This window comes from Pelobates fuscus, chromosome 4 (assembly GCF_036172605.1).
Source record: "Pelobates fuscus isolate aPelFus1 chromosome 4, aPelFus1.pri, whole genome shotgun sequence".
Classification (NCBI taxonomy): domain Eukaryota; kingdom Metazoa; phylum Chordata; class Amphibia; order Anura; family Pelobatidae; genus Pelobates; species Pelobates fuscus.
The window spans coordinates 164,455,278-164,473,959 of record NC_086320.1 but is presented as its reverse complement, the minus strand read 5'-3'; the positions used below and the strand labels follow the sequence as shown (position 1 = coordinate 164,473,959).

At 41.5% G+C, this 18,682-nt stretch overlaps 1 protein-coding gene across 1 annotated transcript in view; it reads right to left on the bottom strand.

Annotated features, from left to right (window-relative positions):
- LOC134609385 (uncharacterized) overlaps nucleotides 1-18,682 on the bottom strand; it is a 180,543-nt gene that overhangs the window by 24,301 nt on the left and 137,560 nt on the right. The window contains exons 4-6 of the mRNA XM_063453061.1: nucleotides 12,683-12,849; nucleotides 11,331-11,407; nucleotides 921-1,038 (exon numbers count right to left, since the gene is read on the bottom strand). Of these exons, the coding sequence (XP_063309131.1) occupies nucleotides 921-1,038; nucleotides 11,331-11,407; nucleotides 12,683-12,849 (362 nt within the window). The remainder of the gene's footprint in view (nucleotides 1-920; nucleotides 1,039-11,330; nucleotides 11,408-12,682; nucleotides 12,850-18,682) is intronic.

Sequence of the window (18,682 nt, the reverse complement as noted above, 5' to 3'; positions counted from 1 at the left end):
CTAAATATCCTTTAATCACAAATCATGATGATTATTATGACTAGGTGAAATTACAATTATTTTCCCTTTAAACTTAAAGCCATAAAAATGATAAAGATTTTATTTTATATTTTGATCCTGAGACTTAAAAAAAACCCTCACAATATCATCATATAAATGAACAAAATTTAGCATTTGAAACCTGAAGGCAGGATTATTGATGCAAGCTGCCTTGATTATTAAGAACATTCTAAATTATAAAGCCTTTATGAATTTCATATTGATATATATTTCCCGAGCACAGCATGCCAAATGTGACATTTTTGATTTGAGATTCCATAGCAATAGTAATTCTGGAAATGTCACACAAACAAAGATTTTGTAATATCCCGGTAAAATTACTGTGTATGCCCAGTTAGTTATCCTTTTTCTGGTTTTCCTGGATGCTTCAAGTGAGAAAGCCATAAAAAATCTTTATCTCTCCGAAACACAGCAATTTAGAAGATAATCGAATAGTAACTGGGGGGCAGAAACGCCAGTCTGAGGAATTATACCACAATCTTTCTTACATTTACAACCTATCTCAAAGAGAGTGTCAGATGAGTAGAAAAACAAAAAACAAGATAGGAGATTCATGAAATACCATCTCTGTTTCATTTGCATGGTGACACATCTGCCACATGTCCAGCTCATAGAAATTCCTTGGCCAGCCTTGTTAAATGGTTTGAAACAAATGTAAACATGCCTAAATGATTCACATTTAATATCATCAGACATCCTACTTATGTCTTCCTATTAATGTCAGTTTTCAAAAGCAGAAAAATCTACGTTTTAAACTGCACCTTTATAAAACAACAAAGTAAAATTCTACAGTAGTGAGAATCGATATATATGATCAGATCATTTAGTATCGCCAACAGAATGTTCATGTACAATCTCACCTTCCAGCAAAGTCCCGCAGCTCCATTTGAGTCATTATTCATTTCAGTGAGGTTGCCAAGCTTGGCTAGAATTTCTTCTTTGTGGGCATTTGCTGCATTCAACAACTGGCTTTCTGTTCTGCATCAGTTACAGGAAGCAAATATAATCATATAGTGCACAAATGAAATGCATTTGCCTTTGGATCTACAATGCAATTTGGTTTTCTTTCAATAAAAAGCAGTCATCGGGAAAAAGAGAAATTTAATCTGGAACATTGACAGCAATCTCCTGCATAAATCAGTTAAGAAAAAATAACAAATGCTATCTGCACTTAGTTGTTTTAACAGCGGAAAACAACAATGGTTTAAAATATGATCTAAATTTATATGTGTTATAGTAAGCCAAAGTTACAGTTGTTATATGTTAGATGATCACTTGATGTATTAGTTCTCTGGGAATGCTTCAAAATCTGCAAATTAGTTTGGTGACTGTCAAATGGCTCAGTAGGTAATGTCATGTTTTGTATGGATTTCAGTAGTATTTGCCAGGTTACTACCAATCAAATGATCTGCACAATTATGTAAAAGTAATAACATGATGTCATGCCCAGTTGTCATTAAAGGACCATAGATGTTGCACCTGCAAAGCTTGCATATAAAATTACAATGCATAATATACGCTATATAGTCCCTGATCCATGCACTCGGAATTTCAAATATTCCTAATGTCCTGGTGTTTACTCCAATGTAGTATACATTTTAAAGAATGTTCTCCTCCTATTTATAGTGATTTGCTTGTTGTGTATGTTGTTTTGATAAAGTTCTCGGTTGAATACCAAAACACTGCTGGTTCTTTAATAAAGTTTAAGTGCATGATTGGATACAAGACCACTGACTGCTCTCCTTCTTTGGAAATTATACTACCATAGAGACACCACTGGGGCATTAGGAATATTTGAAACTCTCTTTACATGGTTCTGGTACACTCATTTGTTATTGACTGTTTGGCATCAGTCTCACTATAGTACCAAATCATAATTTAAATGGACTATATTTAAAAAACAATTCTGACAATATGGAGGATTTTTTTATCAAAGCATGCATTTTCTTGGAACAGGCTAAGGTGTTTAAATATACGGAAGAGCAGGTTTTCCGAATATTCTGGAAACATTTGGATGTTGACTTACAATTGGTTCAGTGGCGTACCTACCACGGTCCCTCACTGCAGGGGGCCTGGCCACAGCCACGACCCCTGCGACGGTGGGCCACCTAGATGCTGCCCCCTCCGTGTTCTCCCTGTCATAGGGGGGCCCGAGAGGTGGCCCACTGGCCACCTAATGGATCCCCCCCGGCGGGCAGCAGAGTTCCTGCCAGACGTGGCGAGGGAGCTGTGTTCTCTCTGCTCTATTCCCTCGCACACCATTTGCTGATGCCGGGAGACAGAATATGACGTCATATTCCGTCTCCCAGCATCAATAGACAGGCCGCGAGGGAGCAGAGCAGAGAGAACACAGCTCCCTCACCGCGTCTGACAGGAACTCTGCCGACCACTGGACTGAAGCCCCACTGGACCCCAGGGACAGATCCACGCCAGCTCTCCAGGTAGGGAGACTGGGTGGACATTTAATATTAATAATGTGTGTGTCTGAATGTGTATGTGTCTGTAAGTGTTTGTTTGTCTGAGTGTGTTTGTATGTGTTTGTCTGTGAGTGTGTGTGTCTGAGTGTATGTGTGTGTGTCTGTAAGTGTATGTGTGTCTGTGAGTGTGTGTGTGTGTCTGTAAGTGTATGTGTCTGTAAGTGTATGTGTGTCTGTGAGTGTCTGTGAGTGTGTGTGTGTCTGTGAGTGTATGTGTGTATATGTCTGAGTGTGTGTATATGAGTGTATGTGTGTGTATGTCTCTACATGTTTCTGTACGTGTGTCTGTATGAATGGGTCTCTGTATGTATGTGTCTGCATGTGTATCTGTTTGTCTGCATGTGTGTGTGGGGGGGGGACGTGTGGGGTAGAAGGTAGGTGTATGGGGCAATTTTCGCACTGGGGCCCCGTGGTTTCTAGTTACACCTCTACATTGACTGAATGCACCAAGTATTAATACAATTATTTACAATGATTAAAGAAGGAGACTGATCTGGAATTACACAGTATATACTTGTCTGATTATCTTCAGCTTAACCCCTTAAGGACACATGACATGTGTGACATGTCATGATTCCCTTTTATTCCAGAAGTTTGGTCCTTAAGGGGTTAAACAAATTTCAAGTTACTTTAGGATATGTAATATTCCTACTTTTGGCCGCAATAATCTGGAGGTCTGCCGCAGATGGTAAGCTATACAAAATAAATTGTAATTTGATTTAATGTTACTTATCATCGAAGAGGTTAATTGTGAACTTAAATTGTTGAAATTGAAATCTGAGAATACATATGCCTAGAAGCTCACATCCTCAGAGGACACTGATGTGATCTTAAATGTAAGCAAAGACATCAAAAGTTACACAAGAGAGACTTCATATGCTTTAAATACCAGAAATGTAATTGAGTTAAAGAGTACTATGCTTAACACCATGTGTATACATGGCTATTAGGGGGACTTCAGTCTAGGACATATTAACATCCCATAATTAAAAATAAGGCAGGTCCTACTATTAATGTCTTCTCCGGGGAATCAGCCTCTCATAATGATATAAGAAGCCAAGCAATGTCCATGTCTACTGTAGATTCTCCCTCTTCATCAATAATTACTTTTGTAGGAGTCACCCAGCTTCCACCAGCACATCCATTCTTAGGAAGCAGAAAACAAGAAGTCCAAGCACCAACCCTGTAGGGGTCAGAAGGGGTACTTATACTACTGGCAGAGGATTTCCACCCAGACACAGGTAGACATGTTGTTAATTTATCTTCTCACTCTTTAAGTGATAATGATATTTTGATATTGACTAAGTGTTTATCTTTTGTCCGTATTATAGAACCTGACTCATTTAGTACTGGGATTATCTTTAAGGACTAACTTTGAAAACAAATAAACACATCTAAGTTGAAAGTCCACTCTAATATCTCTAAGATATAATGTTAAGCCTTCAACTAATTGGCTTCTGATTCACCCATCTGTATTAGACCTGCTGACAAGGGGGGGTGCCATAATAGAGTTTAATTATTTTGAATAACACAGGAATATTTTTTAACAACTTTAAGATGAATTGACTTATAGATTATTGAATCATGACCCTACACATGATTTTATTTAGGTAATGGCTGACATACTTGACTCTGCTGTGACAAATGGCACAATCTTGAGAAACTTGACTGGTTATCTATTGGAAAGGTATCCCATTTGTCCTATTCTCTATACTTTATCTAAACACCAGAAGACTTGTGTCTGTGTGGGGTGGATAACTGGAACCAATAACTAAATGGCTCAAATCTGCCCTTAAGTTTCCTGTTGTATTGCTGGATACATGTATTAATGATACACCTTGTGTTATTGAATTGATTTAAAAAATGCTAAAAGTTTGCATACTGTCATACCCCATTGTCAAGGAGCTTTGGAGATAAAATAGTTCTTGTTCCCCCTGTGAACTTTGTAGAAAAAAAACAAAAAACATTGAGCCAGAAAAAAGAAGTACCGCATTTTTCGCTCCATAAGATGCACTTTTTTCCCCTCAAAAGTGAGGGGAAATGTCTGTGCGTCTTATGGAGCGAATGTGAAGATTGACTTACCTGTATTGCAGCGTGGGGTATTATATGTCTATGGTGGACGGCAGCACAGCGCACACCGTCGTACAGGAACTTCAATTTCAGTTTCCAGCCAGACTAAAAGGAAGTGCACATACTTCCTTTCAGTCTGGCGGGAAACCGGAAACTGAAATTGATGTTCCTGTACGGCGGTTTGCGCTGTGCTGCCGGCCCACGCTGCAATACAGATAAGTAATTAATTAAAGGGCACTATGGGACAAGGGGAGGGGGGTGACACTATGGGAGGGAAAGATCACTATGGGACGGGGGGACACTATGGGATGAGGGGAGGGGGGAAAACACTATCGGATGAGGGGAGGAGGGAGAACACTATGGGATAATGGGAGGGGGGAGAACACTATGGGAGTGGGGAGAACACTATGGGATGAGGGGAGGGGGAGAACACTATCGGATGAGGGGGGGAGAACACTATCGGATGAGGGGAGAGGTGAGAACATTATCAGATGAGGGGAGGGGGGGACACTATGGGATGGGGGGAACCAATGGGAGGGAAAGATCACTATGGGACGGGGGGGACACTATGGGATGAGGGGAGGGGGGAGATCACTATGGGATGAGGGGAGGGGGAGAACACTATGGAATGTCGAGAACACTATGGGAGGGGGGGGAACACTATTGGATAAGGGGAGGGGGGGAAAACACTACGTATGAGGGGAGGAAAACACTATTGGACAAGGGGAGGGGATTAAAGAACACTATTGAACAAGGGGAGGAGGGGGTTAAAGAACACTATTGGACAAGGGGAGGGGAGGGAGAACACTATTGAACAAGGGGAGGGGTGTTAAAGAACACTATTGGGACAGGGGAGGGGGGTTAAAGATCATTATGGTACAGGAGAGGGGAGTGAGTGGTAAGGAACACTATGGGACAGGGGAGGGGGGTGTTATGAACACTACGGGACAGTTTGTTCAGAATATATATTTTTTTTTCTGGGTTTCCTATTCTAAAAACTAGGTGCGTCTTATGGTGAGGTGCGTCATATGGAGCGGAAAAATATGGTAATCCTTAATTGGGGTTTAATGCCTATAAATAGAATAGTCCGAAAAATATGGAAGTATACTAAATTGGTAGACCGGATAGAGTTTTGTGGACAATAGATTGTTAAAGCATTGTCCAAACTACGGCTGATAAATAAAATGTAACTTTTAATAAATTATAAATGTAAAAAGATACAATATACCCACTGTAAATACCAAAGAAAAAAAAAGGTAGAATTGTGTAAGAAACTGTGAAGTGTCTACTGATTAGTACCCAAGCCTGTTTTAGAGGTGTAAAGGTATAATAGATAAATTCTTAATGTCAAACTCATAAACATGTGATCCCTAACCGTGTATACCCAGGTAAATTGACATCTATAAAAAAAATAACAATAGTAATAGACAATCCAATCCTCTGATGAGCCGAAAGGTGAAACTTATGTCAGGGGTCTGACAGTTAGTTGATCATCCATCAGGACACGCCTGAGATTCACTTAACAGCATTGTGGGAATGCTGGGATCTTGTTTCCTACATCTTTACAGTGATGCTAGAGGTTTTTCTATCAGCAGTAGTTTGGACCATGCTTAACAATCTATTGTCCACAAAACTCTATCTGGTCTAACAATTTATTATACTCCTGGCCCTCCCGTAAATTTCTGATTATCCCTCAATTATTTTCAGTTTGAGAACAACTAGCATCTGCAAAGAGCTGGTCTCTTGATGGAGGCCGCAATGGCCCCCATAAATGCCAACGCTTTTATGTTTGCATATGAGAAAGAGCACATTCTGAACAAATATGGACAGATTCTTTATTGATGTGTTTATCCTATGAACAAATTCTATTGAGGCTTTGCAGGATTTCTGTGAGGAAATCAATAGCATGATATGACCTATGTGCTCAACAATTAAATATAGCACCAAAGATTGATACATTTCTGGATTTGCAGATCTTCATTAATGCTGACCATCTTGAATATACATTGTATAGGAAGGACACTTCTGATGGCTGACAATTTCCAACCAATTTCTTTGAAAAATGTTCTACTTATTTTGCAATATTTATGGATTATCCATAACTATTCGGAACATGACAGATGTTTCACAGAGATCAATGCCATGTATGGCAGCTTTCTGTTACAGGAAATAGACCCTTGATAGGGCCTTCTCATAGGGCTGGAATAGATTATTTCACATTTGGTGTAACATCAGACAAATTTATATTTGTATAAAAATACCATACTTACTATCAACTTTGAATTGGACGATTACATGGTCCAAGGGCTAAGCATTACCAATCCAGTTCAGATTACCAGTGGAATTTGAATTTGTATTTCAAGATTTTCTCATGCATACCTATCTATTATTACGTTTTTAACTTAAATCTGTTAATGGCCCCCCAGGCATTTATCAACCCCTAGACGTAATTGTTCACTCAGTAAAAGGTCTTTGTGAAACATTGCATTACTTGTACCACATCCCATGTTGTGTATTGAATCATTGTGGTTTGGCCTACGTGGGCAAAACTGTAAATGAATTACTTGAGCAGATGAGGAGATATTGTTTGTTCATCCACTTAGGCTACAAGGATGGCTATTCTGAAAAAGCAGCTGCTTGGCATTTTTTTGGAGGTATGTCTCAAACTTCCCCATTGAGATTTATGGGTATAGACCACATCATTATCACCTCATGGTAGGAATTGTGCCTTTGACTTGCTTTGCTGTGAGGCTAATTTTGATTCACAAGTTGGATACCAATGCCCTGAGGTGTCTTAATTAAAAAAAATAGCTTCTATTATTTTTTAGATGTGCGATAATATTGTAGTGCATCCAGATGTGGATCCCTTGCTCATGGTGCCTAGAGGGATATAAGTTATACCTCACGGACTGTGTCTAACACGGTTGAAACAATCGTCTGGGGTTGCTGTATCTCTTGTGCAGAGAGAGACGGCCTGCCTGTTGGATCTGTTCTGCCCTTTTGGGTGGGATCAGTCTGATATGCAAATGTCCTGTTTCTTTTTATAATGGCACAAGATGAGCTAAAACCAGCTTGAGATCTGAGTGGGGACCCACTGAAGGGCAGGCTAATTGAGCTAACTGAGGAGGAGTTGTCCGTCTTCAGTACTCTCTTGCAACTTGTTTTTGAACTCCCATCTGCAGGATAGCACCTTCCTATGGCCTGTGGACCTAGATTTCTTAACAAGAATTTTCCTCTGGGTCCTGTGGTTCACCATCTTATCCACTGTAATATGTAATATCCCATTTGTGCACAATCTCCTGGAAGACTTAAATTAACAGGCTCCATTTCCACTCTGCTCAGGTAATCTGCTACTGTTTTCTCTTGACCTGAAAGATGCTACTAGACCCTGGAGACTGTTTTGAGTCCACAACATTAAAGATTTCAGAACTGTCCTCATTCTGTAGCTCCTGGTACCTCCCTGGTTATTTAAGTATGCCACAAGTAGCATTAAGTATTTAGACCCATTTCTGCATCGAAGGTTCTAAAAAGCTTAGAGAGCTTTGAACATAGCCCTATCTATCAACCTCATCCATTGGCCTGGGAACACCATTTTCAGAATGGGCAGATTCCATCTTAAATTTCTGTATGTTCAGGAATCCAGATTGTGAAAATCTGGAAAGTGTCTTCAACCTCTCGTTCCTTTCTTTTTTGAGAAATTGCATGCTTTACTTAAAGGGGACTTGCATTAGCTGCATAAACCTTAGGTGCAAGAGATACAGCCTGAAACTCTTTCCTTGAGTGTAGAGTTTATCGGTTTTAGTTCATTCCTCTAAAAATTAGATATTTTATAGCTTCATGCATATGAAAGGTGCTTCCTTTCCTTCTTCAGAGAAGTATCGACTGGAGGGTGTTTCCTCTTCAACCACTTCCTTCATATTCAGTGATCTGGGCAATACTGGCTGGATCTAGACGCTCAATAGGTGATGATTCTTCTTCTGAAGAAGACAACCCTTCATGGAATGCTTCTGCATCAATGGATGCACCCAAAGCATCATCCTCTGACCATTCTTGCAGGGTCCTGATGTCTACGTCTCTTGCACAACTTACTGGCCTCCATTATGCCCTGGGGAACTGCTTGCTTAATGAAGTCCATAATGTCTGGTGAAGAAGTAATTACCAGCTGCTGCTTTCAAACAGGCTATGCAAAGACGCTTCTCCTGTATAGCTTTGTCATTGCATGCTTTACTTGCAAACAGCAAATGTGAGAAAAAATGCAATGCAGGAGGGGACAATCCCAGTGTCATACCTGCTATGTCTAGAGTCACTGCAAGTAGATCTCCTGTTTACTAAAGGGAATACTTCAAGGGGACACCTTGGCACATGCCTGTATCCTGAAGCTTCACAAGAAAGACAGGCTGAACTCTCTTGGGGCTGGATGTAAAAACCCCAGGTAAGCCAAAAAGAAAACTCTGTAGTCTAAAAAAACACCTGTCACACTGTTCTTTAGGGCATAGGATAGACTGAGGGTGTAAGGGGTCGGCGGGGCTACTTACACTCTTCATTTTAATTAGGTTAGACATGGGGATTAGGGCATTCATTTTTGAATGAACATTTTCGTCTGAATTGTGGCTATTTGTCCAAATATAGATGAACAAAAAGAATTTTCAACTAATGAAATGAAGACCAAATTGCTTGTTGGGCAAAATTTAATTATGCAATTCGTTCTTTCATCCTTTCATTTAGTTTATTACAAGGAGGGAGCTACCAGCTCATGCATCCCTCCCTGTAATATTAAAAAATCCCCCATACCTGCCCTCACCCTATGGGAGTAAATATTGACCCCATGTTACTATAAAAGCTTAAACCTTCCTCCCTTCCCTACTGCCGTGCCGCGAGTATTGGCATGTTTATTAAACAACAAGCAGCCAGTGACTGCTCACTGTTATAAGACAAGACTAGCTATTGCTGCCCAGTTATGAATCCAATGAGGGGGTGCTTGGTGGGGCACCATAGGTGGGGGCTATTAAATATAATAGCAGGACACAGTGTCCCCCCTCCCCTCAACCATTGGTGGTGGGTGGAGGCTTACAGGGATCCTATAGTGCCAGTTAAAACCCCTTCAGCCACTTACCTTAATCCAGTGCCGGCCTCCCTCGGCGCTGGAGACCTCTTCACCCCTGCCAACGTCAGCTCCTGAATGGAGCTGAATGCGCATGCGCGGTCAGAGGCGCGCGCGCGCATTCAAACCCACCCATAGGAATGCATTACTCAACGCTTTCCTATGGGGATCTTATTTGGCGCTGGACTCCATGAGGGCGTCCAGCATCATTTCAGTGCAATTTACTCACTGAGAATTGTGGAAGCGGCCTCTAGTGTCTGTCAGGGAGACAGCCACTAGAGGCTGGATTAACCCTGCAATGTAAACATAGCAGTTTTTCGGAAACTGCTATGTTTTCAGCTGCAGCGTTAAAGCTAGGGGGACCTGGCACTCAGACCACTTCATTGAGCTGAAGTGGTCTGGGTGCCTATAGTGGTCCTTTAAATAATAATGGGAAGACCTATTGTCTCCCTGCAGCTCCCACCCATTGGTGGCAAATGGAGGCCCTAAATAATAAAGTGGGTGGGACCTATGGTGGTGGTGGCTGGGGAAAAAAGAGAGGTCCCCCCTCATTATTTTTTAGAGCTCCAACCCATCACCAGTGGTTGGGGTTGGGGGGCATTGGCTTGGGGGACACTATGTCCTCCTATTTCATTTACTTAAGTGCCCTGTTTAGTTTAGTTTAATAGCCACCACTGCAGCACACATGGGGATACTATATCCCGCAATTACATATTTAAATAGGTGCCACAACATGGGAGACCTGTGCCAGGTCACTCTTTATTGGATTAGTGACTGGGCAGCAATAGCTGGCTGGTCCCTAGGCTTTTTTATACAGTGAGCAGCCACTTGCTGCTTAGCAGATATGCCCCTTTTTGTCGGACGGGGCAGAAGGGAGGATTTAACCTCCCTCATTTACTGATACTAAGTCTTTTTTTTTACTTTTTAATAGTATAGTTGTCTGAAAGACCAAAATTATGAAAATTCCTTTTAATAATTTGGTCTTCTTAGTAGATAGCTCCTTATGTAGGGTTGCCACAACAATACCAAAATGGCACTATCCACTGTTTGCTTATTTGGTATCCTTAAATATGGCAATCCCACCTGACCATGCATATCAAAAGGGCAAAATCCATAAAAGGTAAGCTAAACTAAACCATGGGAATTTCTAAGCATGCTTCACACATTTTTCTTATTTTCATAATTATGTGTAAAAGTAAGCAGACCCTACATACTGGAATATCTATACAGAGTTCTAGTGGAAGTAACTAACACGTTACACACTTTAAATTAAAATGGAATTCCCAACAAATCACATTATAGTGAATATCCCAGTCGATGTTAAAAAAAAAAATATTTGTGTCTGTCTATATAACGAGAGGGTCAAAAAACACAGAGGAATTTTGCAAAATCTCTCTAACACCACTATACATATACACTAATACACATGAAGTATTCAGGCAACCACTAGTTAAACCAAATTTACATTGAATTCACATCTGATATATTACAATATTCTAAGGTTTAATCTTTCAAAGACTAACCTGTTTGTAGAAACAGAAAATAAATCACATAATTCTTTGCTCCACAAATTCAATGGCAGGTTTTACCATAAGAAATATAAAACACATAGAATTACTTACTTTTTAAAGCTGAGATTAGATCTTGCATGCAATATATTTCTTTCACTCTGGGAAAATTCTTCTTGACATTTTAAATCCTAGATAAAAATAAATATAATTTTAAAAGGAAAATGCAATTTGATACAATTTGCTAAACACATTAGCTGGAAAAGAAGGACTTCAAAGGAAAAGTATCAGTGAAAGTGTGTGTGAGTGTTGTGCAAGCACTTTATAACTTAAGAGAATTATTGGGGGATGTTTTGGAGGTACTCTGTAGTTTACATTTTCTAACTTTACTTTATATACCGTATATATATTTTTCAATGAATGTTGAATATTGAATATGACTCAACAGATAAATCCCAGACAGATAAATGCATAGAACTGACTCAAAGAAACTGTACAAATCTAATATATATGTGACATCACACTGTGCAGGGACTCTGTAGTACAAAATGAGGTTGGGCACTGTGAATTGCAGGACTACACATGATTGGTTACAATGTACAGTGCTATACATTTCACGTGAGTCACATTTATGCAAAATATAACCAAAACAAATATTGTTTATGTGCCTGAGAGAGTAAGCATGGCTGTAAGAGAGAACATGTGCGTGTTTGCATCTCTGATTGTGGTGGACTGCCTTACTCAGCTGAAGGGTTTGCTAACAGTTAACCTTAATGTTCTCTCTGTCCCTCTCTCTCACACAAGCTTCAGACCCCCTGGATGATATTATTTACCCTAATACACGGTTGTCTTAGTATGTGTCTTGCATATCACATTATTATTAGGTTAAGGTTAGTGCACTACACTTAGTGTTAGGATTAGTGTTGGGCATTAGATTAATGTATAGGTTAAAAAGTTAGAGTTAGATTAGTATATGGGTTAAATATTAGGGTAGTGTAGGGTTAGTGTAAGTGTTAAGGTAGAGTACTGGTAATGGTCAGAGATAGTATAGGTGTTAAGGTATTAGCAGTAGTGTGCAAGGATATGTAGGGGTTAAGAGGAGATTTTTACTGTTCAGGCAGTACTGGTATATACATGTCCCAGAGCTGCCAGAGATTAGTGAGAGCTACAGTCCCACAACGCAGCTATTTTTATATATATATATATATATATATATATATATATATATATATATATATATATATATATATATATATATATATATATTCTTTTTAAATAAGGCCTGCTGCATTGCTTTTATTGTTTTCCATGTAAACATCTAGTGATCTGGATTAAATTCTGCTATATTCTTTTGAGGGATAGATGTGGTCAGTGTGCCATAAAGTATGTATACAAGTCTAGTAAGTTCATAAGGAAAACTAACCTTTGAAAAAAAGCATTAACTGAGATATTTGTTTAACTCTGACCTGTTTTTGTGAAAGGCTGCCAAGCACGATTATGTCATCTTGTGCATCCTTCTCAAAGTGTTCAATATAAGAGGGAATATTATCATCTTTGGGGTGAAATTCACAAGCACTTATTGTGTCAGACTGGACAGCGACGCAAGTATCTCCAGAAGCATTCAGTATTTTTGCTACAAAAAGAAGGAAATTCAAATGTTTATTTTTCTTTTATGGCTAATGCTTAGAAGCTTTAAATAAAAAATTATCATTCATATATTATAATATATATATATAAACGTATATATTACATACTTACATCCCAACACCCTCCTCATTTTGCCAGAGTGCTGATTCTCTAATAACATACACTATAAAATAAAAAATACTTCTTAACAAAATAGAGCCTGAAGATGACCAATTAAGGCTGAATGGAAGGAAATTTAAGTTTGAAACAAGGGAATTCCTTTTACAGATCTAGACACGTGGGCCAGCCTTCCAGCAGAAGTTGTGTAGATCAATGCCGTGCAAGTATTCAAGAAAGCTTGGTATGAGACAAAGTATTGAATGGGGGAAACAAATCAAGAATAAATGCTGAGCTTTTTCAAACTGAATAGTACAGTGTATATTAGCCAATACTCTTTTGACTGCTGTCAAAATCTTTTTATGTCTGAGCTCAGAGGAGAAAAAAAATCTGTAGGTGCCTACTTAACAACCAGGAATAAAACCAAGAATACCAACAGAAAAATGAAGAAAGATAGATACTGACATGGGTGTGGACCTCAGGATGTCAAATACTTTAATAAGTGTTATTCAGGAGATAAAGCACTGCATTAAACCTGTTGCTGTGGAGTAAGTATCCAAAAAAAACCACCACCAGCTCCCTTATTTCCTAGATTCTCATACAGCTCAAATGTCTATAGTAACTGCCTTATATCCTATTTCACGCTGCTAACAGCACGACTAAAGAGGGAGTCGCTTTCTCAGATCTGAACAGCCTCCCAATCTGGATTTGTGTTTATCTGGCAGTAGTCTAATATATACATGGAGGTCTAAATGGTAGCCATATGCAGCAATTCACAGCTAAATTCTAAAAGGGTCAAGCAATGGGGGTACCCCAGTGAGATAAGTAGGCAGCACAACCATTATGTTATGCAGTGTGTTTAGTGCATGCAGTGTCTGTGTAGGAGATGCAGTGTGTGCATGTATATAGTGGATACAGACAGTGTGTGTGTAGTGGATGCAGACTGTGTACAAGATGCAGTGTCTGTATTTGTGTAGTGGATGTGTAATGGGTGCAGTGTCTGTGTAGTGGATGCTATGTAGTAGGTGCAGTGTCTGTGTAGTGGATGCAGAGTTGATGTAGTGGATGTAGAGTGTGTGTAGTGGATGCAGAGTATGTTCGGTATGTGCAGTGTATATAGTGGATGCGGTGTCTGTGTAGTGCATGCAGTGTGTGCCGTGTCTGTATATTGGGTGAAGTGTAGTGGATGCAGAGTATGTTTGGTGTGTGCATTGGATGTAGTGTGTGTAGTGGATGCAGAGAGTGTGTAGAGGAAGCAGTGTCTGTGTGTAGTGGATGTAGTGTGTGCAGTGTCTGTGTAGCGCATGTAGTGTGTGTAGAGGGCTGATCAGTTTTTTTTTTAAATGTATAAATTAGTGTATTCACCCCTCCCTGCTTCTTACCTGTGGCCAGGGAGGGGGGGGGGGGCACTAGTTTACCTGGTTGTGCAGTGACAAATTATGCTGTGTAGTGTGGAGAGGGGCCTAAAAGTCTGAACTTACCCTCCTGCAGCTTCATGCCTTCTCCCCTCGCTAGCCGCGGGTTGCTATGGCAATGCTCCACACTGCACCCTCCACCAAAAGCACGCCAACATCCATTATGTTATGCAGTGTGTGTAGTGGATGCAGTATCTGTGTGTCATGGGTGCAGTGTCTGCTTTTGTGTCATGGATATAGTGTGTGCAGTGGCGTACTAAGGGGGGGCGGAGGGGGCGGTCCGCCCCGGGTGCCACCAGGGTGGGGGGTGCCATGACCCTGGTCTGGCTGCTGGAGGGGGCTGTGTGAGCTGTGGCTGCACTGTGCCCCATGGCAGTTAGGGTGCCGTGCGGCCAGAACAGCTCACACAAGCAAACAGCTGCTAAACTTGCCGCACGGATGAAAAGGGGGTGGGGCTTAATTTGGCCCTTACCCGCTGCTGTTAGGAGGTACAGCAAGATGGAATCCATGCTTCCCCACAGGCTTCAGGGAATCCAGTCCTCCTCTAGCCCACTGTCTGTAAGTAAGAGTGTGTGTGTCTGTGTGACTGTGTGTCTGTGTGTAACTGTATGCCTGTAACTGTGTGTGTATGTGTGTGTATGTGTGTGTGACTGTGACTTTGTGTGTGTGTGTGTGACTGTGTGTATGTGTGTGTGTGAGACTGTATGCCTGTAACTGTGTGTGTGTGTGTGTGTGTGTATGTGTGTGTGTGAGACTGTCTGTGTGTAACTGTATGCCTGTAACTGTGTGTGTGTGTGTGTGTGTGTGTGTGTGTGTGAGACTGTCTGTGTGTAACTGTATGCCTGTAACTGTGTGTGTGTGTGTGTGTGTGTGTGTGTGTGTGTGTGTAACTGTATGCCTGTAACTGTGTGTGTGTGTGTGTGTGTGTGTGGTGTGTGTGTGTGTGTGTGTGAGACTGTCTGTGTGTAACTGTATGCCTGTAACTGTGTGTGTATGTGTGTGTGTGTATGTGTGTGTGTGAGACTGTCTGTGTGTAACTGTATGCCTGTAACTGTGTGTGTGTGTGTGTGTGTGTGTGTAACTGTATGCCTGTAACTGTGTGTGTGTGTGTGTGTGGTGTGTGTGTGTGTGTGTGAGACTGTCTGTGTGTAACTGTATGCCTGTAACTGTGTGTGTGTGTGTGTGTGTGTGTGTGTGTGTGTGTGTGTGTGTGTGAGACTGTCTGTGTGTAACTGTATGCCTGTAACTGTGTGTGTATGTGTGTGTATGTGTGTGTGTGTGGGTGTGTGTGTGTGTGAGACTGTCTGTGTGTAACTGTATGCCTGTAACTGTGTGTGTGTGTGTGTGTAACTGTATGCCTGTAACTGTGTGTGTGTGTGTGTGTGTGGTGTGTGTGTGTGTGTGTGAGACTGTCTGTGTGTAACTGTATGCCTGTAACTGTGTGTGTATGTGTGTGTGTGTATGTGTGTGTGTGAGACTGTCTGTGTGTAACTGTATGCCTGTAACTGTGTGTGTGTGACTGCCTGTGTGTAACTGTATGCCTGTAACTGTGTGTGTATGTGTGTGTGTGTGTGTGTGTGTGACTGTCTGTGTGTAACTGTATGCCTGTAACTATGTGTATGTGTGTGTGAGACTGTCTGTGTGTAACTGTATGCCTGTCACTGTGTGTATGTGTGTGTGACTGTCTGCCTGTAACTGTGTGCATGACTGTCTGTGACTGACTGTGTGCGTGTGACTGTCTGCCTGTAACTGTGTGTGTCTTTCTGCCTGTAACTGTGTGTGACTGTCTGCCTGTAACTGTGTGTGACTGTCTGCCTGTAACTGTGTGTGACTGTCTGCCTGTAACTGTGTGTGTGACTGTCTGCCTGTAACTGAGTGTGGGACTGTCTGCCTGTAACTGAGTGTGTGGGGCTGCAGGGATTTTGTAGAAGGGGGCAGGGGTTTTGTATTGGGACAGAAGTCTTTATAAGGGGGGATAAGCAGGGGATTTGTGGAAGGGGGTTGCGGGGGTTTTGTAGACGGGGCAATACAGGATTTGTAGAAGGGGGCAGGACAGGGTTTTTGTAGGAGGGGCGGGGCAGGACAAGGGCTTTGCAGGAGGGGCTGACAGCGGTTTTGCAAAGTTTACAAATTGTAAAGAAAAAAGAAATCCTTTAACATTTTTTACAGGTTTTTTAATTATTTTTTTTTGGGGGGGAGGGGCAAGGGGGTGCCAAGCACAGGATCCGCCCCGGGTGCCAAATGCTCTAGGTACGCCCCTGAGTGTGTGTATTGAATACATAGTCTGTGTGTGTGTGTGTGTGTAGTGGAGGCAGGGTCGGTGTGTGGGTGGCAGGCTGTGAGGGTGACAGTGGTGGAAGAGCAGGATGTGAGGGTGACAGGCAGTGGGGGCGGGGCAAACGCCCCAAGGCAGCTGCCCCATGGGCCTTGCCGCCCTCCACTTTAAATGTATCCTCCGCATGGCCCACCACTGCAACCACATATTAAGGAGGCCCACCAGGTGGCCCATGCACTGAGGGCCACCCGGTGGGCATTTGTAAGCAGGGGCCAAGTCGCACGCTGTGGCCCTTTCACAGCGCGACCGGTCCACTTGCAGTATCCTGGGACGGAGTGACGGTTGCGAGTCACTTCCTCCCACAAAGGAGAAGAGGATCTGCGCAAGTGAAATGGAGGAGACAGGAAGGAGGGGGCTGGGCTAAGAGAGCCAAACCCCAACAGCCTAAGCCACCAGTGTGGATACTGGGGACACCAGGTAGGAAACTGGAGGGTGGGTTTCAAAGTGTAAGTTTGTGTCAGTATGTCTGTCAGTGTATGTATCTCTGTGTGTTACTATGTCTGCCAGTGTATGTGCCTGTCTGTGTTAGTATGTCTGTCTGTGTATGCCAGTATGTCTGTCAGTGTATGTCTGTGTGTGTCAGTATGTCTGTCAGTGTATGTGTCTTTCTGTGTTAGTATGTCTGTCAGTGCATGTGTCTAACTGTGTAAGTATGTCTGTCTGTGTATGCCAGTATGTCTGTCAGTGTATGTTTGTGTGTGTCAGTATGTCTGTCAGTGTGTGTGTCAGCATGTCTGACAGTATATGTGTTTGTGTATCTGTATGTGTATGTATTTGTATGTTGTCATGGTTGTATCTGTGTATTTGTATGTTATCAGTGTGTCTGAATAACTGCATGTGTGTCAGGTTGTGTATCTGTCTGTATGTGTATTGGTGTGTGTATCTGCGTCAATCTGTGTGTCTGTATCTGCATGTGTGTCAGTGTTTTTAGCTGGGTATCTGCATGTGTATCTGTGTGTGTGTGTGTGCAGGTATCACAGTGTGTGTGTGGCAGGGTCTGTGTATATGTGCATTCATCTCAACATTCAAATGCCAACACTACACACAAATACAACCCTGCATTCAAACTTCAACACTACAAATAAACACACTCCTGCATTGAAACGTCAACACTACATACAAACACACTTCTGTATTTTACACTAAAATTAAATATCAATACACATATATGAAACCAGGGGGCTGCACTCACCTGAACATGCATAAATGGTGTGCTGCAGGGGGGCAATTTATTCAATACACAAGATCCAGCACACTCACTTATCCACTAAACAGCAACTTCAACGTTGACAGATTGTATTTGTCTTCTTAAAAACACCTAATCTAGGCAAAAATAATGGGGGTTTAGTTACATTATATGATCATACATTGCATAAACCTGCCAAGTTGCTGTTTAATGGATAAGTGAGTGCTCTGGATCTTGTGTATTGAATATTAATACACCCCTGCATTTGAAAACCAACACTACACATAAATGAATACTTACATTCAAAATGCCAGCACCACACACAAACGCACTCTTACATTCACACAAACATACTACATCTTGTGTATTGAATATTAATACACCCCTGCATTTGAAAACCAACACTACACATAAATGAATACTTACATTCAAAATGCCAGCACCACACACAAACGCACTCTTACATTCACACAAACATACTACATACAAAAACATGCTTACATTTAAACACACAAACACTGCTCAGTGCTAAACACAACCCTGCAAGCATTGGAAAATGGTTGTTTCCAGCTTTCAAAGCATTGTTAGAGTTGCACGACAGATCTACCTTTTGGCCACTCTTGCGGTAGGGGGGCCAAAATAAATTCTCGCATTAGGGCCCTTTCTACTTTAGTTCTTCCACTGCATTGGGGTGGATGGCGTAATTGCATCCCAGAGAGCGGGTGGGGTATAGGGGACCAGAGGAAATGGTTGCTCAGGGATGTGAGGGTGACATTTACAGTGTGGG